The 25,945-nt window shown below is 42.7% G+C and overlaps 1 protein-coding gene across 2 annotated transcripts in view; it reads left to right on the forward strand.

The window, feature by feature from the left end:
* The first annotated feature begins 5,577 nt into the window (after positions 1-5,577).
* Positions 5,578-25,945, forward strand: part of LOC311138524 (inter-alpha-trypsin inhibitor heavy chain H3-like) — a 48,375-nt gene continuing 28,007 nt past the window's right edge. For both annotated transcript variants that reach the window (XM_084173237.1, XM_084173238.1), the window contains exons 1-10: positions 5,578-5,685; positions 21,604-21,767; positions 21,960-22,064; positions 22,441-22,603; positions 22,794-22,904; positions 23,192-23,320; positions 23,404-23,520; positions 23,683-23,851; positions 25,419-25,529; positions 25,659-25,840. In XM_084173237.1, the coding sequence (XP_084029363.1) occupies positions 5,608-5,685; positions 21,604-21,767; positions 21,960-22,064; positions 22,441-22,603; positions 22,794-22,904; positions 23,192-23,320; positions 23,404-23,520; positions 23,683-23,851; positions 25,419-25,529; positions 25,659-25,840 (1,329 nt within the window). In that variant the 5' untranslated portion in view covers positions 5,578-5,607. The remainder of the gene's footprint in view (positions 5,686-21,603; positions 21,768-21,959; positions 22,065-22,440; positions 22,604-22,793; positions 22,905-23,191; positions 23,321-23,403; positions 23,521-23,682; positions 23,852-25,418; positions 25,530-25,658; positions 25,841-25,945) is intronic.

The following is a 25,945-nucleotide window of genomic DNA, read 5'->3' on the forward strand; positions in this document are numbered from 1 at the left end:
CATGAAAAGGTGGGGTTTTGTAATGCTAACCAGGGAAGACCTAACACAACAGGAAAATTAGGAGACTCAATAATAAAAAAAAGTGACTTGCTCTCTATGGGTCTCATGTGTAACCATGGTGACTGGTGCTGTAACTTCCCAAAGAACCCGGACCCTAATGGTCGACTGTTAAGCGCTCTGATGGGGAGTGGAATGGATACGGGAACCAATGTAATACCTAGATACAGTGGGGAGAACAAGTATTTGATACACTGCCGATTTTGCAGGTTTTCCTACTTACAAAGCATGTAGAGATCTGTAATTTTTATCATAGGTACACTTCAACTGTGAGAGACGGAATCTAAAACAAAAATCCAGAAAATCACATTGTATGATTTTTAAGTAATTAATTTGCATTTTATTGCATGACATAAGTATTTGATACATCAGAAAAGCAGAACTTAATATTTGGTACAGAAACCTTTGTTTGCAATTACAGTGATCATTCGTTTCCTGTAGGTCTTGACCAGGTTTGCACACACTGCAGCAGGGATTTTGGCCCACTCCTCCATACAGACCTTCTCCAGATCCTTCAGGTTTCAGGGCTGTCGCTGGGCAATACGGACTTTCAGCTCCCTCCAAAGATGTTCTATTGGGTTCAGGTCTGGAGACTGGCTAGGCCACTCCAAGACCTTGAGATGCTTCTTACGGAGCCACTCCTTAGTTGCCCTGGCTGTGTGTTTCATGTCGTTGTCATGCTGGAAGACCCAGCCACGACCCATCTTCAATGCTCTTACTGAGGGAAGGAGGTTGTTGGCCAAGATCTTGCGATACATGGCCCCATCCATCCTCCCCTCAATATGGTGCAGTCGTCCTGTCCCCTTTGCAGAAAAGCATCCCCAAAGAATGATGTTTCCACCTCCATGCTTCACGGTTGGGATGGTGTTCTTGGGGTTGTACTCATCCTTCTTCTTCCTCCAAACACGTCGAGTGGAATTTAGACCAAAAAGCTCTATTTTTGTCTCATCAGACCACATGACCTTCTCCCATTCCTCCTCTGGATCATCCAGATGGTCATTGGCAAACTTCAGATGGGCCTGGACATGCACTGGCTTGAGCAGGGGGACCTTGCATGAGCTGCAGGATTTTAATCCATGACGGCGTAGTGTGTTACTAATGGTTTTCTTTGAGACTGTGGTCCAAGCTCTCTTCAGGTCATTGACCAGGTCCTGCCGTGTAGTTCTGGGCTGATCCCTCAACTTCCTCATGATCATTGATGCCCCACGAGGTGAGATCTTGCATGGAGCCCCAGACCGAGGGTGATTGACCGTCATCTTGAACTTCTTCCATTTTCTAATAATTGCGCCAACAGTTGTTGCCTTCTCACCAAGCTGCTTGCCTATTGTCCTGTAGCCCATCCTAGCCTTGTGCAGGTCTACAATTTTATCCCTGATGTCCTTACACAGCTCTCTGGTCTTGGCCATTGTGGAGAGGTTGGAGTCTGTTTGATTGAGTGTGTGGACAGGTGTCTTTTATACAGGTAACGAGTTCAAACAGGTGCAGTTAATACAGGCAATGAGTGGAGAACAGGAGGGCTTCTTAAAGAAAAACTAACAGGTCTGTGAGAGACGGAATTCTTACTGGTTGGTAGGTGATCAAATACTTATGTCATGCAATAAAATGCAAATTAATTACTTAAAAATCATACAATGTGATTTTCTGGATTTTTGTTTTAGATTCCGTCTCTCACAGTTGAAGTGTACCTATGATAAAAATGACAGACCTCTACATGCTTTGTAAGTAGGAAAACCTGCAAAATCGGCAGTGTATCAAATACTTGTTCTCCCCACTGTATGTGCAAATGACCTGTCCATGAAGTTCCTAGCTGCGCCTGAATCTAACAGCGCCTTACACTGGGGAACTACCGTGTAATCAGGAAAGTCGATGTGTAGGGTACAGTGTGCAGCAGAGGGCTCTGAACGAGTGTGGGTGTTCGATACCTGGGGTGACGCGAGGGTGCCCTGCCTGCCGACTCCAGACCCAAAAGAATGCCGACGACAGCGTGCAGGAGAATGAGCCGGGCTGATGTTCGAGAGGTATAACTCCAGTTGTAGGAGGAATCCCTGACATTTACATTTACATTTTAGTCATTTAGCAGACGCTCTTATCCAGAGCGACTTACAGTTATTGAGTGCATACACTATTCTACATATATATATATATATATATATATATATATTTTTTAAACATACTGGCCCCCCATGGGAATCGAACCCACAACCCTGGCGTTGCAAACGCCATGCTCTACCAACTGAGCTACATCCCTGCCGGCCATTGCCTCCCCTAACCTGGACGACGCTGGGCCAATTGTGCGCCGCCCCATGGGTCTCCCGGTCACGGGCAGCTATGACAGAGCCTGGATTCGAACCAGGATCTCTAGTGGCACAGCTAGCACTGCGATGCAGTGCCTTAGACCACTGCGCCACTCGGGAGACTAGACAGAGGGCAGCTGTCCTGTCAAAATCCCGTGGTCGGGATATATGAATCCCTCTGGGTGCTGGGGTGTGGGTTGCTGGATCCGGTCGCTCAGCTGGTCCCGAAAGATCCATTGCTTCTCCCAAGCTGGCTAGTGTTGTTGAATGCTCTCGGACCCGTGCCACGGCTCCAGGCATGTGCTCCTCTCCTGCTGACTCCATGTCTTGGGTGTGTGATTCTCTGATGAGGTGATGTTGAAGGAGTCAGGCGCAGGAGGGTAAATCACAGAATAACAGGCTTTATTCCGCAACCACAGACTTACGCAGTAACGCGTTAAAAACACTCCAGTGTGCAAGACATGCGCACTGGAAAATACAAGGCACATGGGGAAATATCCCGGCGATACAAAATACAAGGAGCTCCACCGAGCTTCACTATCCTCCACAATAAACAATCACACACAAAGACAAGGGGGCAGAGGGAACACTTATACAGGTACTGATGAGGGGATATGAACCAGGTGTGTGTAATAAACAAGACAAAACAAATGAAGTGATAAGATGAGGAGCGGCAGTGTCTAGAAGGCCGGTGACGATGAACGCCAAAGCCTGCCCGAACAAGGAGAAGTGGCAGCTTCGGAGGAAGTTGTGACAGTGAGTTTATTCTCTCTCTGTACTTTCTGTCTTTCTGCAATACTTTTCGGCAATATGGATGGCCCTGTCCTTCAATTACTCTACAATTAATCCAACATATAAATACTTATCTATGTGTTTAATGTAGATTATCATATCAGATGGGTTTTTTCTTCAATAAATGTAAAGAAATACAGTGGATTAATAAGCAAGTGTCAATACCAAAACAAAGCAAATTGTTTCGGTTGTGACCATTTCGGGTTGGACAATTTAGACTTATTTTGGTCTTTAATGAATCCCCATAGCTAGCATATGGCTAGCTAGCTATCCTTTGGACATATATACATCCCCAAAAACATATTCTAGTCCCACAACCATTCTTTTAATAATTTCTGAAATATATGTTCGGTATTGAATAGGGCTGTTACGGTGAACATATTACCATCACACCGGCGGTCACGAGTCATGACGAAAGTCAAATTCCATGTGACCGTTTAGTCACGGTAATTAGGCTTCTCCAAGCTAATCAAACACTTCATGAGCTCATGTTGCGCAACATTTCTATAGGCTATGCAATTGTGTGAGAAAACAGAGTTTTGATGTTCTCTATTAAAAAGAGGAGGATCCCGTCAGCTTTCTATAGGCTTACTATATTTATTTCTCAACTTTCCTAATATTAAGCACGTTGCTTCTCTTTACAACAGGAGTTTAACCTACCTGGCTTGCATGAAAATGAACTATGGGAAAAGCGTCCTCCATTCGCTATTTAAGTGCATAGATTACATGTATTTTTTCCCCCTGCCTCTTTTTCAAGACAGGTGCATGATAATGGTCCATTCTAAATCAAAGCAAATTTCACACATATATTATTTAGTATATGTAAAGACATTTACATTTTAGTCATTTAGCAGACGCTCTTATCCAGAGCGACTTACAGTTAGTGCATACATTTTCATACTGGCCCCCCGTGGGAAACGAACCCACAACCCTGGCGTTGCAAGCGCCATGCTCTACCAACTGAGCTACAGGGGACTACAAGACAAGATTAAATCAAGAATAGTCTGATGGGTGACAATATTAGCCTATCACTTGTGAATTATATATTATCACTTGTGAATGATGCCTAGCTTGTGTGCAGTAAGGCAAGAAACAGCGCATGTCTTTTTTGTTGTTGACTTTTTCAAATCATAGTCGCACACCTCATGTAGCCTAGCCCAAAGGCCTATATGTTTTGATAAGGTTTGTATCACAACTAAAGTGGCTAAATAACTTCTTAAAATTAACCACATTAATCTGCTTTACAACAGGTGTAGAGCCTAACTGGCATACATAAGCAGCGCGTGAGTTTTATGTTTGGGGAAGATTATTTTCCCCATAAAAATGCACCTTTATATATAAAAGCATTACATGCATAATTGCATTTGCAGTCACTTTTGAGAATGGTGTTTTCCTGCTAACATGACTGCATTTTGGAACATTTGCGCTTATAGCCTACTGCCATGTGCGCATTGCTGCACTTATAATGTGAAGACATAGCCTAATAGTTTATCAACATTTGAAGCTAAACATTGTGATCTGTTGCGTCAGCCTCATTGCTTTTAAAAGATTTTGATGCTAGTGGTTGTCTTAATTTGGGATCTATCGCATCCCACAACTTTCCCAGACTATGCTTGGAATATTTATTTCTCACACAGAATAGAATAGGTTAACTTTTGTACTATGGGGGATAGTAGACTGACATAGGCTAATGCTTTTGCTGTTCATTAGGCCTACTCATCTTTTTGGCTGATGAAAAGTAAATGTGGACCATTCTTCCAACATCTTCAATACGCGCCTTGGAATTTGTTAAGGACACGCGCAGTTGTAAATCAATATCCTAAGTTTGGACACATCTATAAAAAAAAAATAGTTGCTTTGATTGGGGACAGCAATTTGAACCACTTATGTATAATGACCCATATAGAGAGTAGGGTGCCATTCAGGACAGGCCCCACATCTCCAGCACAAATGCAAACTGAACAAATTGAAACTGATTTCTGGCGTGTTTATTGACTTCTTCCAAAAACACATGCTGAGTTGATCTGTTGTGTGCAGGTTTCACAGTGGTGTTTCTCAACCTCTGGTATGTGGACTGGCTTACCCCTCTCTAACCCAATAAATGAGAAGGGTTATAGAAAACCCATCCCCTTATCTGAATTCAGTTAAATACTATTGATCCATTCTCACTTCTCCAGAAGTTTGACCTCTTGTTGCCAGCAGACTTCCCATAAGCAGTGATGTGATCACCTGAAAGAATGCAAGAAAATGGAGGGTGGTTTACGGGAGTAATGTTCAGTGGATTAGATTTCCCCTCCCACCTTTTAAGATGTTACTGCTACATTTCAACATGAGCACGTCATTGTCAGTAAATGGTGGATGAATAACTGACTGCTGTGTACTCTCTGTGTGTTGGCCAATAATATCCCGTGCTCTTCTTTAAAAGGCTGTGTGTGTTTTGTGGGGCTTCATTTCTGCGGAGGTCATGATGAAGGGAGTCTCAGTAGGAGTCGGCCTCCTTGGGCTGCTGCTGGCCTGCGTTACCACAGCACCGACCAATAAGGTAGGGTCACACACAGGTCACAGTGGGGAAGGTACTCTGCCTAGCAGTTAAGAGTGTTGGGCCAGTAACCAAAAGTTTGCTCGGGAATCCCCGAGCCGACTAGTTGAAAAAATCTGTCGATGTGCCCTTGAGCAAGGCACCTAACCCTAATTGCTCTTGTAAGTCGCTCTGGATAAGAGCATCTGCTAAATTACTAAAATATAAATGAAATATTGTGTGCTATTGTGTTGATTTGCCTGCATGCAAATGTGACTGTGTGTGTTTGCTCAGATGTGTCTTTTGACCACAGCTTTGGGTGCACAGAAAGCACAAAATAGAATAGTTCAAGATCACCAGAAGTTTAAGGGGTCAGATTGAGTTAGACTGTGTTAGACTGAGTGAAGTTGGTTGCTCTGTTTCTCTAACCCGACCAATCACTTGAAAACAGACAAGCACCATGTCTCCTAGCTAGACAAACAAACGCCTGGGGTGAAAGAACGACTGGTCAATGCTTTCTTCTCATTTGAGAGTATGTGGGCATGTATGAGTCTAGAGGGCAGTCAAACAAAAAGTAGGTGTAACCAGCACTGGACCAATCAGGTTACAGATATACTAGTCTTGAGTTCTGCTGGTTATTATGTATTTGTAAATGGTGGGATTGCTTGTGTGTACAGTGTGTGTGCGTGCGTGTGTCTGTGTGTGTGTGCGTGTCATCAACTAGCTCTCACACCCTCATCAGAATTAGAAGTTCAGCCATGTTTCTCAAACGTCAAATTTCGAAGTTGTTGCAAACGTCAAATTTCGAAGTGTAAAAAAAATCAGGTTAGGGTTAAGTTTAGGCATTATCTCCAAAATCTTAAGGTTAGGAATTAACTCTGAATGGTTACGGTAAGGGTTAAGGTTTGGGATAGGCTTTAAACAAAAATTAAAATAAAAACGTTCTATCACTGGATTGGAACTTGCAACCATGAATGAATGGCGCCGGAGAAGATGGCTGCCGTTTTACAACCCTCTAACCAATTGTACTATTATGTGTGTTTTTCCGCGTTATTTGTAATTTATTTTGTACATAATGTTTCTGCCATCGTGTCTTATAACCAAAAAGAGCTTCTGGATATCAGGACAGCGATTACTCACCTCGTATTGGACGAAGATGTTTTCTTCAACGAGGCGGCCGCGATGGATATTCTACAGACACCCAAATCCCCGTCATTCGCATGAGAAAGAGACGGAGATATCGTGGACGTAGGTCGGAGTGCCTTGTAAGGATCCGACGGCGAGCGAGTAAACTGCCTCTTCCATCAAACCTATTAGCCAATCTTCAATCATTTGAGAATAAATTGGATGACCTAAGATTACGGGAACGTGTACATCGTTTCGGAAAAAGAGGACAGAAATATGAGCGCCCAATCGTTGCCAAATTTGCTTTTTTTAAGGACAAAGCTATGGTGAAAAGCCTGGGAAAAAGACTTGCTGGCACGAAAATAGGCATGAATGATCAGTTCCCGAAGGAGATTGTAGAAAGGCGCAAAGTTCTGTATCCAATCTTCAAGGAAAACAGATTAAAAGGGAAACGTGTTGCACTAGTGGTGGATAAATTATATATTGACAACCAAATGTTCAGAGACACAAAGACTACTCCATGGCTATTCTAAAAGTTGTAATGGAGGAGTCAAATATTGGAGCACCTGATACTAGCAATGATAGGGATTGTAATATTAAATAATATTTATAGTAAGTATAGTATTTTATAAATGGATAAAACGATATAACAAGCAGAATAATACATCTTTATATACAAATAATTAGAACATGGATTTTTTGGCGGGAGGTTGTTGTTTTGGCGGATGGTTGTTGTGGTTGGTCCTGTGTTCTCCCTGGCGTCCTTTCCCCCTTGCAGCAGATGTGGATGCGGGTGCGTTTGCACGCTCGGCCCATTTCTTCCGCAGTCAACCATGTGGTGTGCATTTTTGTGTTTGAAAAGGTACGGCGTTAAGTGAGTGAGAGGGGAAATGGTTGCATATCCCAGAGCCGACCGGGGGTCTATGAACAGGGGTAGTGAGAGAGAGAGCTTTCAATTTTGTGTAGATGAGGGATATACATTTTTAAATATAGTATACATCTAATCTAATTATTCATTGTCATATCATGATGGAAAGATCCCTAACCCTATAACCTGGACACCCACCTGAGCGACCCATACACCAAAGAGAAGTTCCCATCTATTTTATGGACCTGCTGTGAATATGCAGCCTAAATAGAGAAATAAATGCGGTCAGAGACCTACTTGAGCAGCACCGCCCCCTCAAGATTCTGAGCCTGCCTGGCAGGGTTGGTCCTACAAAGCCAGAGCCCCCTGATGGGAGAGCATAATATACAAGGAAATTCTCAAAGCTGCTAATGAGAACCTTGACGACCTTTTACCTAGCCGGTGGGGATTCCGGTGGGGTACGCCCACCCAGGTAGTGGCAGTGCTGGCAACACTGGCTGCAGTAACCCATGGGGAGGGGGTCACACTCGGACAATCAGAGAGGGGGTTTATCATTGTGGCCCAGGTGGCACAAAATAATCAAAGGTCTGACCGCATGGAGATGCTTGGGAAAATGGTTACAACAGGGGATCAGAGTGTTTGTGTCTCAGGTGAAGAGGGTGGATCTGATCTCCATCACCTAGGACTTGACATAGATTAAGTAGATTAATCAAATCTCACATTGTTGTCAATTTCTGCTCAATTTGCATGCTTTCTCAATCAGCTTTAACTGTATGTGCACTCGTAGATCAAATTATTTCTCGAGTTGGGCTCTGGGATATAACAGCCGTTGAGTATCGGATTTTATGGTGGATTGTGGAGGAGGGGGGTTGAGTGTGTTGGAGTATGTGAGTATGTGCGTGTGTGCTGGTCTGGCATCTGTTGTGGGGGGGGTGGGGATGTTGGGGGGGGGGGGGGTATGGGATGGACCGCGGGAATTATTTGCTAGGATAATAATTGCTTGTCAATGAATTAAATGTAATACAATGGCAATCCTGGTTATATGTTAGAATCCTATGCGTGAACTGCCGACATTATTACGCATATTAATTGATAATGATGGAAAATAGGATATGCATAATAAAAATAAAAAAAATAGTTATATAGATATATATATATATAGAGGTGAAAGCATTGGAAATGCTTTTGGCGGTTAACCTGCTTCTGTTTTGTGGGTGGCACTGTGTGCTGTTTTCGATGGATGGGTCCTGGCCTCTCGGGGCCTTAGGGATACGGAGGGACGTGGGGGGGATGCTGATCACTGGGATGACGGCTCAACTTGGGATGGGGAGGGGCTTTAGCGGGGGAATTAGTGGAGAACAATTGAAGGGTTACTCCGTAGCAATGCAAATATCACGGTACAGCTATATGGACACTCAATCATTACGCTATTTTTTATTGGTAAATTTACAAACATATATAATGATAAATAGACTTGAAACTTGTATCTCATTATGGTGTATGGTGAAATAAGTATAGCCAGTTATAATTGTAATGGCTTAGCTGATAATAACAAAAGAAGAACAATATTTACATGGCTCAAAGAGAAGGAATATAATATCTATTGTATACAGGAAACTCATTCAACAATTCGAGATGAAGTAGCGTGGAAAAAAGAATGGGGGGGGGGAAATATACTTCTCCCATGGGCAAAGAAATTCAAAAGGGGTGATGATATTAATTAATAGTAATTTCGATCCGAATGTGCAAATTGTCCAAATAGATACGCAAGGTAGATGGATTATTTTAAATATGGTATTGGACCATAAACAGATATGGCTCATTAACCTTTACGGACCAAATAATGATGATCCACAATTCTTTGACAATATATATAATAAATTATCAAGCCTGCAAGCAACTCAAGACAATATTATTATGGTGGGGGATTATAATACTGTTTTAAATAGCTCAATGGACCGAAAAGGAAATCACACCACAAACAATCACCCACATGCTCTTAAGGAAATTGTGAATGTCATGGATACATTAGAACTAGTAGATATATGGAGGCTTAAATATGCTGATCTAGTGAGATATACATGGCGGAGACTGAATCAAGCTAGTCGTCTTGACTTCTTTCTTATCTCATTCTCGTTGGCACCAAAAGTAAAAAAAGTGTTGATAGGGGACAGAATGCGGTCGGACCATCATATAATAGGCATATACATTACTCTGACTGAATTTCCACGTGGGCGAGGATATTGGAAATTTAATCAAAGCCTATTAGATGATAATTTATTTATAATTAGAACAAAGGAATTTATAACTGACTTTTTCCAACATAACATAGGTACAGCGAATCCCCTTATTGTATGGGACACCTTTAAATGTGCCTTTAGAGGCCATGCAATTCAGTACTCATCTCGAAAACAAAAGCAATTTAGGTCAAAAGAGTTTATACTAAGAAAGGAAATAGAAAGTCTAACAGAACAGATAGATGGCAATAAAAACTGTAACATAGAGGCTCAGAATAAATTAGAGGAAAAACAAAAAGAAATTGAAAAACTTATTCAAGAAAGATCAAGTGTAATATATTATAAAAATAAAGCAAACTGGATGGAATATGGGGAAAAATGCACAAAATTCTTTTTTAATCTTCAACATAGGAATGCTACCAAAAAGAACTTAATGAAACTGGTTACAATTGACGGAGTCACCCATAATTCACCTAATGATATTTTGAAGGAAGAAACAAAGTATTTTAAGCATATGTTTTCTTTTCAGTCGCCTCCATCTCCTCTAACTGAAGCTAATTGTAGAGATTTTTTTCCTATTGATAATGTCAAATTAACAGCCACACAGAAAGACTCATGTGAAGGTGAAATTACAGAGGAGGAACTTCTGGATGCAATTAAAGACTTTAAGTCCGGGAAAACTCCAGGGTTGGATGGCATACCAATCGAGGTATACCAAACCTTTTTTGATATACTAAGAGGACCGTTATTAGCATGTTTTAACCACTCCTATGTAAATGGTAGATTATCTGACACTCAAGAAGAAGGTCTGATCTCATTATTACTGAAACAGGATACAAGTGGAAAATATAAAGATCCAGTCCATTTACAAAATTGGAGGCCCCTTACACTTCAGTGTTGTGATGCAAAAATCCTAGCAAAATGTATAGCGCATAGAATTAAAAAGGTATTGTCGGATATTATTCATTCTAATCAGACAGGTTTTTTACATGGAAGATACATTGGAGATAATATAAGGCAAGTATTGGAAACAATAGAACACTATGGAAAATATGGGAAACCAGGCCTGCTATTCATAGCAGACTTCGAAAAGGCATTTGATAAAGTTCGACTGGAATTTATATATAAATGCCTGGAGCATTTCAATTTTGGAGAATCTCTTATAAAATGGGTCAAAATCATGTATAGTAACCCTAGGTGTAAAATAGTAAATAATGGCTATTTCTCAGAAAGTTTCAAACTGTCAAGAGGAGTGAAACAAGGTTGTCCACTATCGGCATATCTATTTATTGTGGCCATCGAGATGTTAGCTATTAAAATCAGATCCAATAATAATATCAGAGGATTAGAAATACAGGGCTTAAAAACAAAGGTGTCATTGTACACAGATGATTCATGTTTTCTTTTAGATCCACAACTAGAATCCCTCCACAGCCTCATAGAGGATCTAGATACATTTTCTAACCTCTCTGGATTAAAACCAAATTATGACAAATGTACTATATTACGTATTGGATCACTAAAAAATACAATTTTTACATTACCATGTAGTTTACCAATAAAATGGTCTGATGGTGATGTGGATATACTCGGAATACATATCCCAAAGGAAATAAATGATCTCACTTCAATAAATTTTAATAGAAAGTTAGCAAAAATAGATAAGATTTTACTACCATGGAAAGGAAAATACCTGTCAATTTGTGGGAAAATCACCCTGATTAACTCTTTAGTATTATCCCAGTTTACCTATTTGCTTATGGTCTTGCCTACGCCTAGCAAACAGTTTTTTAAATTATATGAGAAAAAAATATAAAATTTTATTTGGAACGGCAAGCCAGACAAAATTAAAAGAGCATATTTATATAATGAATATGAATTCGCAGGACAGAAATTATTAAATATTAAAGCATTAGACCTATCACTAAAATCTTCAGTCATCCAAAAGTTATACTTAAATCCGAACTGGTTCTCAAGCAAATTAGTAAGATTGTCTCACCCACTGTTCAAGAAAGGCCTTTTTCCCTTTATTCAGATTACAACCTCTCACTTTCAGTTATTTGAAAAGGAAATAATCTCCCAAATGTCACTATTTCTAAAACAAGCCATAGAAAGTTGGTTGCAATTTCAATTTAATCCTCCAGAAACGACAGAACAAATAATGCAACAAATATTGTGGTTAAATTCAAATATACTAATTGACAAAAAACCTTTATTTTTTGACAGAATGTTTAGAAAAGGTATAATCTTCGTAAATGATATCATCGGTAGGACTGGTGGAGTTATGTCGCACATGCAGCTAACAAAAACATATGGAAATGTCTGCTCTACCCAAAATTACAACCAAATAATTGCAGCCTTACCGCAAAAGTGGAAGAGGAAAGTTGAAGGGGGAGAAAGTAAGGAACTTGTCTGTCGGCCTTGCATTAAAGAACATAATTGGTTAAGGAAAACTGTGATAAATAAAAAAGTATATCAGTTTCACTTAAGGACCAAAGGATTGACAGCAGTCCCATATAGATTGCAAAATAGTTGGGAAGAGATCTTTGACGTACCGATCCCATGGCATAGTGTTTATGAACTGACACGCAAAACGACACCGGATTCAAAAATTAGAATCTTTCAATTTAAATTATTATATAAAATTCTTGCTACCAATAGAATGTTATTTATATGGGGGATACAATCTTCCCAGCTCTGCAGATTTTGCTGTGAAGAGATAGAATCATTAGATCATTTGTTTTGGTTCTGTCCATTTGTAGCTTGTTTTTGGACACAGGTCCAGGAATGGCTAAAGGATTGCAATATTTACCTGGAACTAACCTTGCAGATAGCATTACTGGGTGATCTGAAAAGTCATAGTCAATCAATCAATAATATAATAATACTTTTAGCAAAAATGTTTATTTTTAATTCACAATCTGTAGAAGCAATGAGAATAGAAAGGTTCAGAACTTTTGTAAAACATCACAGTATGGTTGAAATATATATGGCAAATAGAAATCCTATATGGATGGTGTTAAGAGATAGATGGGAGGTATTGAATAGAGTTGAAGGATGGGACTAATAACAAATAACAACAAATAATAACAAAGATAGCTAATAATGTAAGCATACTGTGTCCATAATAAGTATATAGGTTGTATGTTGGGAGCTTTTGGGAAAGAGCACAGTTAGAAAGATATGGCATTTAGAAGCAAACCGGATGGACATCATGAAAATGATCGGAGAGGTTGAGAGTAGAAGAAGTTCAGGACCAAAAAAAAAAATATATATATATATATATATATAGATATAGAATTATTGTAAAATTAACTCTGTCCATAAGGTGTAGATAGTAAGTATAGACCGGAAGTAGAGGCCTGGGCGTTGTTGTTCACTAATTTACTCCAAGTAGGGAAAGGATGGTGGGGTTGAAAAGTAATAAAGGGGAATATATATATAAAAAATAAAAAAAACATGGGGGATTGGAAGTGATGCAGACAATTACATTGATAGAAGATACAATCTATCTGCAATATTAAGCTGATCCATCCCCCCCCCCAAAAAAAAAAAAAAAAAAAAAAAAAAAAAAAAAAAAGATTACGGTTATCCTACCAACGGGACATTAAAAACTGTAATATCTTATGTTTCACCGAGTCGTGGCTGAACGACGACATGGACAACATACAGCTAGCGGGCTATACGCTACATCGGCAGGATAGAACGGCTGACTCCGGTAAGACAAGGGGTGGCGGTCTGTGTATATTTGTAAACAACAGCTGGTGCACAAAATCAAATACTAAGGAAGTCAAGAGGTTTTGCTCGCCTGAGGTAGAGTATGTTATGATAAGCTGTAGAGTTTTCATCTATATTTTTCATAGCTGTCTATTTACCACCACAAACCAATGCTGGCATTAAGATTGCACTGAATGAGCTGTATAAGGCCATAAGTGAACAGGAAAACGCGCATCCAGAGGCAGCGCTCCTAGTGGCCGGGGACTTTAATGCAGGGAAACTTAAATCCGTTCTACCTAATTTCTACCAGCATGTTAAATGTGCAACCAGAGGAAAAAAAATCTAGACCACCTTTACTCCACACACAGAGACGCACGCATACAAAGCTCTCCCTCGCCCTCTATCCTCCTGATTCCTGCTTATAAGAAAAAACTAAAGCAGGAAGCACCAGTGACTTGGTTAATAAAAAAGTGGTCAGATGACGCAGATGCTAAGCTACAGGACTGTTTTGCTAGCACAGACTGGAACATGTTCCGTGATTCTTCAGATAGCTTTGAGGACTACACCACATTAGTCACTGGCTTCATCAATAAGTGCATCGATGATGTCGTCCCCACAGTGACCGTACGTACATACCCCAAGCAGAAGCCATGGATTACAGGCAACATCCGCACTGAGCTAAAGGGTAGAGCTGCCGCTTTCAAGGAGCGGGACTGTAACCCGGACGCTTATAAGAAATCCCGCTATGCCCTCCGACGAACCATCAAACAGGCAAAGAGTCAATACAGGACTAAGATTGAATCGTACTACACCGGCTCTGACGCTCGTCGGATGTGGCAGGGCTTGAAAACTATTACAGACTTCAAAGGGAAGCACAGCCGCGAGCTGCCCAGTGACACAAGACTTCCAGACAAGCTAAACCACTTCTATGCTCGCTTCGAGGCAAGCAACACTGAAGCATGCATGAGAGCACCAGCTGTTCCGGATGACTATGTGATCACGCTCTCCGTAGCCGATGTGAGTAAGACTTTTAAGCAGGTCAACATTCACAAGGCCGCAGGGCCAGACGGATTACCAGGACGTGTACTCCGAACATGTGCTGACCAACTGGCAAGTGTCTTCACTGACATTTTCAACATGTCCCTGACTGAGTCTGTAATACCAACATGTTTCAAGCAGACCACCATAGTCCCCGTGCCCAAGGACACTAAGATAACCTGCCTAAATGACTACCGACCCGTAGCACTGAAATCTGTAGCCATGAAGTTCTTTGAAAGGCTGGTCATGGCTCACATCAACACCATTATCCCAGAAACCCTAGACCCACTCCAATTTGCATACCGCCCCAACAGATCCACAGATGATGCAATCTCTATTGCACTCCACACTGCCCTTTCCCACCTGGACAAGAGGAACACCTACGTGAGAATGCTATTTATTGACTACAGCTCAGCGTTTAACACCGTAGTGCCCTCAAAGCTCATCACTAAGCTAAGGATCCTGGGACTAAACACCTCCCTCTGCCACTGGATCCTGGACTTCCTGACGGGCCGCCCCCAGGTAGTAAGGGTAGGTAACAACACATCTGCCACACAGATCCTCAACACGGGGGCCCCTCAGGGGTGCGTGCTCAGTCCCCTCCTGTACTCCCTGTTCACCCATGACTGCATGGCCAGGCACGACGCCAACACCATCATTAAGTTTGCAGACGACACAACAGTGGTAGGCCTAATCACCGACAACGATGAGACAGCCTATAGGGAGGAGGTCAGAGACCTGGCCATGTGGTGCCAGGATAACAACCTCTCCCTCAACGTGACCAAGACAAAGGAGATGATTGTGGACTACAGGAAAAAAAGGAGGACTGAGCACGCCCCCATTCTCATCGACGGGGCTGTGGTGGAACAGGTTGAGAGCTTCAAGTTCCTTGGTGTCCACATCACCAACGAACTATCATGGTCCAAACACACCAAGACAGTCGTGAAGAGGGCACGACAAAGCTTATTCCCCCTCAGGAGACTGAAAAGATTTGGCATGGGTCCTCAGATCCTCCAAAAATTCTACAGCTGCACCATCGAGAGCATCCTGACTGATTGCATCACTGCCTGGTATGGCAACTGCTCGGCCTCCGACTGCAAGGCACTATAGAGGGTAGTGCGTACAGCCCAGTACATCACTGGGGCCAAGCTTCCTGCCATCCAGGACCTCTATACCAGGCGGTGTCAGAGGAAGGCCCTCAAAATTGTCAAAGACTCCAGCCACCCTAGTCATAGAGTGTTCTCTCTGCTACCGCACGGCAAGCGGTACCGGAGTGCCAAGTCTAGGTCCAAAATACTTCTCAACAGCTTCTACCCCCAAGCCATAAGACTCCTGAACAGCTAATCATGGCTACCCAGACTATTTGCACTGCCCCCCCACCCCATCTTTTTACGCTGCTGCTACTCTGTTAATTATTTATGCATAGTCACTTTAACTCTACCCACATGTACATACACTGCTCAAAAAAATAAAGGGAACACTTAAACAACACAATGTAACTCCAAGTCAATCACACTTTTGTGAAATCAAACTGTCCACTTAGGAAAAAACACTGATTGACAATAAATGTCGCATGCTGTTGTAAAAATGGAATAGACAACAGGTGGAAATTATAGGCAATTAGCAAGACACCCCCAAAAAAGAAGTGTTCTGCAGGTGGTGACCACAGACCCCTTCTCAGTTCCTATGCTTCCTGGCTGATGTTTTGGTCACTTTTGAATGCTGGCGGTGCTTTCACTCTAGTGGTAGCATGAGACGGAGTCTACAACCCACACAAGTGGCTCAGGTAGTGCAGCTCATCCAGGATGGCACATCAATGCGAGCTGTGGCAAGAAGGTTTACTGTGTCTGTCAACATAGTGTCCAGAGCATGGAGACGCTACCAGGAGACAGGCCAGTACATCAGGAGACGTGGAGGAGGCCGTAGGAGGGCAACAACCCAGCAGCAGGACCGCTACCTCCGCCTTTGTGCAAGGAGGAGCAGGAGGAGCACTGCTGGGCCACAACCAGCAGGCCACAAATGTGCATGTGTCTGCTCAAACGGTCAGAAACAGACTCCATGAGGGTGGTATGAGGGCCCGACGTCCACAGGTGGGGGTTGTGCTTACAGCCCAACACCGTGCAGGACGTTTGGCATTTGCCAGAGAACACCAATATTGGCAAATTCGCCACTGGCGCCCTGTGCTCTTCACAGATGAAAGCAGGTTCACACTGAGCACATGTGACAGACGTGACAGAGTCTGGAGACGCTGTGGAGAACGTTCTGCTGCCTGCAACATCCTCCAGCATGACCGGTTTGGCGGTGGATCAGTCATGGTGTGGGGTGGCATTTCTTTGGGGGGCCGCACAGCCCTCCATGTGCTCGCCAGAGGTAGCCTGACTGCCATTAGGTACCGAGATGAGATCCTCAGACCCCTTGTGAGACCATATGCTGGTGCAGTTGGCCCTGGGTTCCTCCTAATGCAAGACAATGCTAGACCTCATGTGGCTGGAGTGTGTCAGCAGTCCCTTCAAGAGGAAGGCATTGATGCTATGGACTGGCCCGCCCGTTCCCCAGACCTGAATCCAATTGAGCACATCTGGGACATCATGTCTCGCTCCATCCACCAACGCCACGTTGCACCACAGACTGTCCAGGAGTTGGCGGATGCTTTAGTCCAGGTCTGGGAGGAGATCCCTCAGGAGACCATCCGCCACCTCATCAGGAGCATGCCCAGGCGTTGTAGGGAGGTCATTCAGGCACGTGGAGGCCACACACACTACTGAGCCTCATTTTGACTTCTTTTAAGGACAAGTTGGATCAGCCTGTAGTGTGGTTTTCCACTTTAATTTTGAGGGTGACTCCAAATCCAGACCTCCATGGGTTGATAAATTTGATTTCCATTGATAATTTTTGTGTGATTTTGTTGTCAGCACATTCAACTATGTAAAGAAAAAAGTATTTAATAAGATTATTTAATTCATTCAGATCTAGGATGTGTTGTTTAAGTGTTCCCTTAATTTTTTTGAGCAGTGTATTACTTCAAGTACCTCAACTAGCCGGTGCCCCTGCACATTGACTCTGCACCGGTACCCCCCTGTATATATTGCCTCCCTACTGTTATTTTATTTCACGTCTGCTCTTTTTTTCTCAACACTTTTTTGTTGTTGTTTTATTTTACTTTTTTATTAAAAATAAATGCACTGTTTGTTAAGGGCTGTAAGTAAGCATTTCACTGTAATGTCTGCACCTGTTGTATTCGGCGCATATAATCAGAGGCAGATATTTTCATCAATTCGCCATCCCCATCCACAACACCCTAGCAAAACTGAAACCTACTTAAAGGTAAGAGCGCTCATTGTTGCCCCTAGTGGTCGGTTTCCACATCATCTTCCGATGTCCTCAGACATGGATGGAAGTCAAGTACTGACTTGTATCACGGGTGACCTGGCTGGTGTCATTGTGATCATAAAATACTCCTTTATCTTTAGGGGTCTTTGGTGTGAACACCCCCCCCCCCTCCCTCTTTGTCTACACCCATTCAGCATCGTTCACACCCTCTAAAGCCTTAGCCCCACTCATCTCTTTAAGGATTCACATGTGAGGCCATGTACTAAACAACCAAAGATTTCAAGACGAAAGGCTGGTTTGTACCGGGGTGTGTTCATACATTTTAGAGTGCCAGAGTGTACTCACTAATGTTAGCTAGTAAGCCAGCCAGCTAACGTTAGCTAGCTAGCTACAAGTACACTTTAACTTGAAATGAAAATGTCTTTCTGACTAAATTAGAAATGTGTAATATCTGAAAATGTAGCTAGCTAGACTGTCTTACCCGTATACATGGATGGACGCTTCTCCCTCTCTGTCATGGATGCCATGGTTGCCCTTAGTTTGAAGATGTAATCCAGAGACAGGTGTTTTATACAACAGCCTTCTTTTCGACTCCGTCTGCGTATTTGCAATCAAACTGCAGAATTTTCTCCATCTCCTTAGCTATCATACTTTAATTCCACTGATTTCAAAACTCGGTCCTCCAGAAAGTGGAGAGCAAGACTTATGCAGTTCTACTACGTGATATCTTTCAAAAAAGCCAAGTTAGAAAGGATTACCTACACATACTGACTAGCTCATGTTATAGAGAGTAGCGTGCTACATGGCAGACCAATCTGAACATCTCTCCAGCCACTCAATATCTCAGCCAATCATGGCTAGCGGGAAGGTTGCTGTCTTTTTCTGTGGCTAAACCAACTAGGCTCGAAATTTAACAATTGTATTCGTATTTACAGATGGCATACAAGTTTGTTATTAAGGCACATGAAAGTTCACATGTTCCAGAAGGCATTTCTTCCAAAAAACGCATTTTGATTTAAAAAAAGTTTAAGTTCAAATGGCTCTCCTGTGAAGTAGTGATGCGCGACATACACCTAGTTTCCTGAAACTAGTCACATAGGGAGAGTAAGGGGCAGATATAGCAAATCAGGGAGGAAGTAGAGAGAGGCGGAGTTAGAACGCAAGACATAGAGACAGAGGTGAAAAGAAAAGGGAAAAAAGGAGAGTAAAGGGTAGAGAAAGATAGAGTAGAGAGAGAGCGAGCGAGAGATAGGTGGAGTGGGCCTACTGAAGGCTAGGAGCTGGGGCCGTGGAGGGAGGGAGGGGTGGAGGGGGGTAATTATCAGAGTGTATGGGTGTCAGATGCTGAAAGGTGGAGGTGGAGAGAGTGACAGGGCCGCCGATACGCCCTTGTTCACACGGACAGAAATAGAACAAGGAGAGAGAGAGAGAGAGAGAGAGAGAGAGAGAGAGAGAGAGAGAGAGAGAGAGAGAGAGAGAGAGAGATCCCTTACTGAGGCGGTGGGAATAATGATGACTAGAAAGAAAGGCATATGAGTAAACAAAGAAAGGAGTGAAGGGGGAGACCCTTTTTTATCCCACCATGACTGGACATACAGTAGTAGGATTGTTATGCCAGCCACACACACACACACACACACACACACTTAATGCAAACATATGGAGCGGGATGGCATTGTGAATCAAGGGACGTTTAATCAATGTCAGAGCTCAATCAATATGGAGTCCCATGTGACAGTGTTCTCCTCTCCTGCACTTGGCACTCGTCTCACCTTCCCTATGCCCTAGTCATAAGGACATAAGAGGGGTCAATATGTCCTCCCCAAAGATTCTCTAACAACACAAGAAATCCAGACACTGCCTACACAGAAGGGTCTACATAAAGTAGTGTTTACATGGTATATTTACGTGTGTGCATAGTGAATGTGTGTAAGTACATGCATATATCCCTGTGTGTGAGAAACATTAGGCTCTGCCTGCCTGCCCAGGTCCTCTTAATTACAATCATACAGGAGATAGTTTAAACAAACACCCTCTGCTGGCTCCTCACACACACATTCACACGTGAGTGTATAGATGCAGTATGCCAACGTATTATAGAGGGTTATCAGTGCTAATTCTACAATGCAATCTTTAAATGCTAAATTGGGATGCAAAAATTATAAATGCAGTCATGAAATGCTCATTTGTGATTGTAATTGATAAATGAAATGCTTAAATACTACATTGGAATTCCAATTAAGCATTTTGTTTTAGAAATAATGCTGTGTCATGCTGTGACGTGACACACACACAATAAAAAGACTGCATCTGTATTCAAATGTTGTCTGATAGTAAACAGTGTGCCCACTGGGCACAAACTGGGTGAATCAACGTTGTTTCAATGTAGTTCGTCAATTAATTGTGACATGGAATCTATGTACATTGGATTTGAAAAAAGTAATCAACGTACACAGTTTTGAGGGGGAAATTTCAACCATAGGATAATATCATCATGGTAACCAAATTTCAACATAGACAAACCTTGTATAAAATATGTAGAATTTGTACCTTTAAAACAACGTCAGATCTTCAACGTTATATCCACTGTCAGAAAAAAACAATAGGCTAGGCAGCACCTCCTACTGGATAATTGATCTATCTACTGCTACTCTCCCATCCAGGGTTTTAACAAAGCCCAGCTATGATATTTGTCACTGACTATTGCCAATGTGCTATCGTGAGAATGATTGTTGAGAGATCTCCACTTAACAACGAAATAGATTCACTGTTGCTATCAAAGTCATTCCGAAGGTAGGTTTAGCAGAGCAAATTAAACGTGACATACTTTATCACTCATATAACATCAATGATGCTATTTAGGCCTATATATCATTTGCAAAGTCATCAACAGCTATTGTTTCAATTCAATCCTGAATTCAACAAAAATAAACAATACAATATGCATTGGGTTTCAAGCTCTGGTTGATTTCAAATGTTATGATATTTAGTGATATCAAATTGTGTTTGGTTGTCAACGCAACCAAATATGGACATTTGAAGGAGATGTATTTTCTGCTTTGAAGTTCCATCTGTGCCACTCACTTAGTCTGGCTTTAATTCCAGTTTGTCTATAAATTAATTGTCACGACTTCCGCCGAAGTTGGTGCCTCTCCTTGTTCGGGCGGCTTTCGGCGGTCGTTGTCACCGGCTTTCTAGCTGCCACCAATCTACGTTTCTTTTTCCATTTGTTTTGCCTTGATTGTACACACCTGGTTCCCATTACATGTTAATATTTCCCTATTTAACCCTCTGGTTCCCACATGGTTTTGTGCATGTTTGTTCTTGGTCTTGTGTCAAAGACTTATGTGACCTGGTGTGTTTTCCCTGCGTGGAAATTAGTGTTGTTTATTTTTCGAGTAAAGTACGTTGTTTACTCAGTTCTGTGTCCTGCGCCTGATTACGTCCTACCGCTGCACATTGACACATTACATCACTAATTGATATGTTGGATTCGCATCTCCGTCTCAACCAAAACTCAAACTGTATTTAAAGTGCATTTAAAGTTTGATTTGATTAAGTCCAATTCTTTAACTTAACATTTTTGGTGTGCCCAGTGGGTTGATGGTGCTTCATTATCCTTTATAGGACAGGGACTGGGACATCTACAGCTTTCACATCAACTCCACAGTGACCAGTCGCTATGCAACCACTATCATCACCAGCCGGGTGGCCAATTGGAATGACCAGTCACAGGAAATAGAATTCCATGTCAAGATTCCCAAGAATGCTTTCATCAGTAAATTCAAAATGTAGGTCTACATGAATGTTTCACTGTCTAAGATGAGTTTACACACATATTACACAAATATTACACATGGTCACTCATACAGTAACCCTACCTCCTCTCTCTCTCTCTCTCTCTCTCTCTCTCTCTCTCTCTCTCTCTCTCTCTCTCTCTCTCTCTCTCTCTCTCTCTCTCTCTCTCTTCCTGTCTTTCTCAGGACCATTGAGGGGCAGACGTATGATGGGGTAGTGAAACAGAAGGAGGAGGCTCAGCAGCAGTACACTCAGGCAGTGTCTCGTGGCCAAAGTGCTGGCATAGTCAGGTGTGTGTGGGTGTGCGCAGGACTATCTAAACCTTGTAATATTGTAATCATGGCCGAATTACTGACCAGGCACCCAGGGCACGTATCCAGGGGCCCTGACCTCTAGCGGGCCACCATTGATTTTGTAAGTCACTCTACACATTTTGCCATGACTAATGCCATGTTCAAAATTTATGAACATGGCATTAGTCATGGCAAAATGTGTATAATTGTAGGAAATTAGCTTTAAAACTGCAACATTTTCTCTCTACCCCATCGCAAAAACAAACTGCAAAAAAGGCTAGGGCCGGCCCTGTGTGTGTGTTTGTGTGTATCTGTGTCTACAGTATGCATGTGTTGTTATGTATTAGACTATACCCCTTTTTTGTCTCCTCAGTTCGGTGGGGAGGACCCTTGAGGAGTTTAAGACATCTGTGACTGTGGCCGCGCTCAGTAAGGTGACCTTTGAACTGACCTATGAGGAGATGCTGAAACGCCGACTGGGCAAGTACGAGCTGCTGATCCATGCTCGACCCATGCAGCCTGTTGCTGACTTCAAGGTGAGAGAGGGAGGGAGGGAGGGAGAGAGAGAGAGTGGGAGAGAAGAGAAGAGAAGAGAAGAGGAGAGAAGAGAAGAGGACAGAAGAGAAGAGAAGAGAGAAAGCATTGATCAATGATTGATGAGTTGTTTGATATGAGGTTGATGTTGTATTTTCTTTCTCCTTTTTTCTGTCTCTTCCTTATGGCCAGATTGACGTGTACTTCAATGAGCGACCAGGCATTAACTTCCTGGAGATAACAGGAGGGCTGAGCACCAAAGCACTGGCAAATGCCATCACCAAAACGCATGCTTTTAGTGAGGTAATGTCCACAACAGGGTAATGTAGAGCTAACCTACAGAAAAGACCAGACCCCAATACATTACATGGTAAAAAAATCTGTCAATGAGTCTTTGAGCAAGGCACTTAACACTAATTGCTCCTGTAAGTTGCTCTGAATAAGAGTGTCTGCTAAATTACTAAAATGTAAATGTAAAATTTCACATCTCTGGAGATGTTGATGCTATTACGAATTAGCTCATTCTAATGAGGTAGGCTAAAGCAGGTGTGTTTTTAAAAGCAGAACCATAAACTACCACCCCTCCCCAGGCCTGGGTACATTTCTACCCCAGCAAGGAGCAGCAGAGTCAGTGTGACAGCTGTGGAGAGCAGGGCCTGAATGGAGACCTGGTCATCGCCTATGATGTCCACAGAAACACGTCCAAGGGAGATCTCCAGGTACATTTCTTCCATCCTCTTTCTGGCATTATTTCTTAATCTCTACCCTGTCCTTTAATCACTGTCTCTCATTCCCTCTTCAGGAGTCAGAGGGGTATTTTGTCCATCACTTTGCCCCCAGTGACCTACCACGCATTCCAAAGAACGTGGTCTTCATCATCGATCGAAGTGGCTCCATGCATGGCAGGAAAATGGAGCAGGTTTGTGTGTGTCTGTGTATCTGTGTATTGTAATGCAGTTAAATGTTTAGCGATTAAGCAATGTACACATACACCACATGTTTATATTCAATGAACGGGACAATGAATACTGATTGATTGGTTGCATTTTGATTGTATTTTGATGGCACTGTGATCTGTCAGACCCGTGAGGCCTTGTTGAAGATCTTGGGAGACCTGGCGGAGGACGACCACTTTGGCCTGATCACCTTCGACAGCTCAGTGTCTACCTGGAGGAAGGAGCTGCTGCCGGCCAACCAGGAAAACCTGGAGGCTGCCAAGAGCTTCGCACGACACATCCGCGACAGAGGAGGTACAATTATCACTTACTGTTGTGAAAAGGCCTAGTCAATATGACCTGGTGACTCCCCCAGTCCCCCGACAAGACTCTGGTAACACTGCAACAAGATTAGATAAGAATAAGTGGAAGAAGGAGAGGAAGAGGCCTTAACCACAAGCAGCTGCAGCCAGAGCGGCAGGACCCAGTCTAATGCAGAGAATAAATGTTGGGTGCAGGTAGACTGTATGCAGATGTTCCTCTGTTGGAAGGCGGAGGTTCATCTTATATGGCGATATAAAAAAAACAATAAAAGCCATCAGTTGTGAAACTGTGGAACCAAAAGAGAAGTGTTACTGGTTTTCATTAACTAGTTAAATTATTTGTTGAATAAAGTGCTGAAGAAGAAGAGTAGCATTGTAACATCTACAGGCTCAGGGGGTTCACCTTAGGTGTCCCGCGGCTAGACCATATTGTGGGCTGAAACCACATGGGAGCCCGAGGGTAACTGTATAAAATACACACAAAAGGAGCACTGGGTATCTATAGTTTGTCCTTACTCAGGCGAAGTGTCAAACCCCTGCTTTCAGCTAAATTAGGTTTAGCTGAATCCCTATACCCGGGATTTAGCGAGTGTTACTCACCCGTGAGGGTGTTGTCCGGTCAACTAGAAAGGGAGGACCAGCCGCTAGCAGGAATGTCTGAGACTATGCCGCACAAAATAGTAAAACCCCGTGGTTGAACATTTCCTGTGTGAAAGGCGAGATAACACGTAGTAAGCTGGGCCACGTTAAAATAGCGCAGAGCGGACTATAAATAAATATTGGATTGCTCGTTAGTGTTGTACACAAAAATAGCCCCCGCTGACGGGTAGTATACTGTGTCACAAACTACCCATGGAAGGACTGAGCTAACCTCTGTGGCAAGCAGAGATAGACCAAGAGGGGTGACCCGGGTTGAAAAAGTGGAGCCTAGGGCTTTACTGCTAACTCAGCCTAGGGTAGGAAGACAGGGAGGCCCACTCACCGGGAAAGAGGCTCATACAGTGATAATCCAGGCCTACGGCGCACAGTTGTGGTCAAGAGAAGATCCACAGGCAAAGACTCCCGTGCATTAGTGACCCTAGTAGGACCGTCTGGGAGGCGGCCCGTACTAGTCACCTCCACATTACCTACAGTGTGTACTTACTTATTTTCAAAGATTTCCAAAGCTGACAGTACAGTTACGGTGTAGCAGCATTTTGTAGCACTTAAAGGGATTGTGAGATTTTTGCAAGATGAACTCATGAGTCAGATGAACTCATGGATACCATTTTTATGTCTCTGCGTCCAGTATGAAGGAAGTTAAAGGTCGTTTCGCGAGCCTATGCTAACTAGCGCAATGACTGGAAGTAAACTGGAACAGCTAGCATGCAAGAGACATTAAAATGGTATCCATGAGTTTCTGACTCTGGGCAAGTAGATAAAGGGATTATTTGACAAAGTCTCGCACTAACCCTTTAAAGGGCACACCGGGTAAAACAATGGGAGATATGAACAACAGCCTACTTGGTGACAATAGCAGCTAATCCATAGATGTGTTGTCCTCTCTCTTCTCTTCTTAGCCACCGACATCAATGCTGCTGTGTTGGAGGGCACAGCCATGTTGAACCGACACCCACAAGAGGGCTCAGTCTCCCTCCTCATACTACTCACTGATGGAGACCCAACCACAGGTACACACACACACACACACACACACACACACACACACACACACACACACACACACACACACACACACACACACACACACACACACACACACACACACACACAATGAAAGCCAATCTCACTTTCCTCAGGTGAGACCAACCTGGAAAAGATCCACAAGAATGTAAAAGAGGCTATTGGTAAGAAATTCCCCCTTTACTGTCTTGGCTTTGGAATGGATGTCAACTTTGACTTCCTGGAGAAGATGGCACTGGAGAACAGTGGTGTGGGACGCAGAATATATACGGACTCTGATGCTGCTCTGCAGCTGCAGGTAAGGTAACACACAGTGGATTATGATTATTTCTTACAAATCTCAGCATAAGTCATTTGAGCCTGTAACAAAAACATTTAAAAAATTCCCAACTGAGCTTTTTTA

The sequence above is a fragment of the Coregonus lavaretus genome (genome assembly GCF_964263955.1).
Source record: "Coregonus lavaretus genome assembly, chromosome: 12".
Classification (NCBI taxonomy): Eukaryota; Metazoa; Chordata; class Actinopteri; order Salmoniformes; family Salmonidae; genus Coregonus; species Coregonus lavaretus.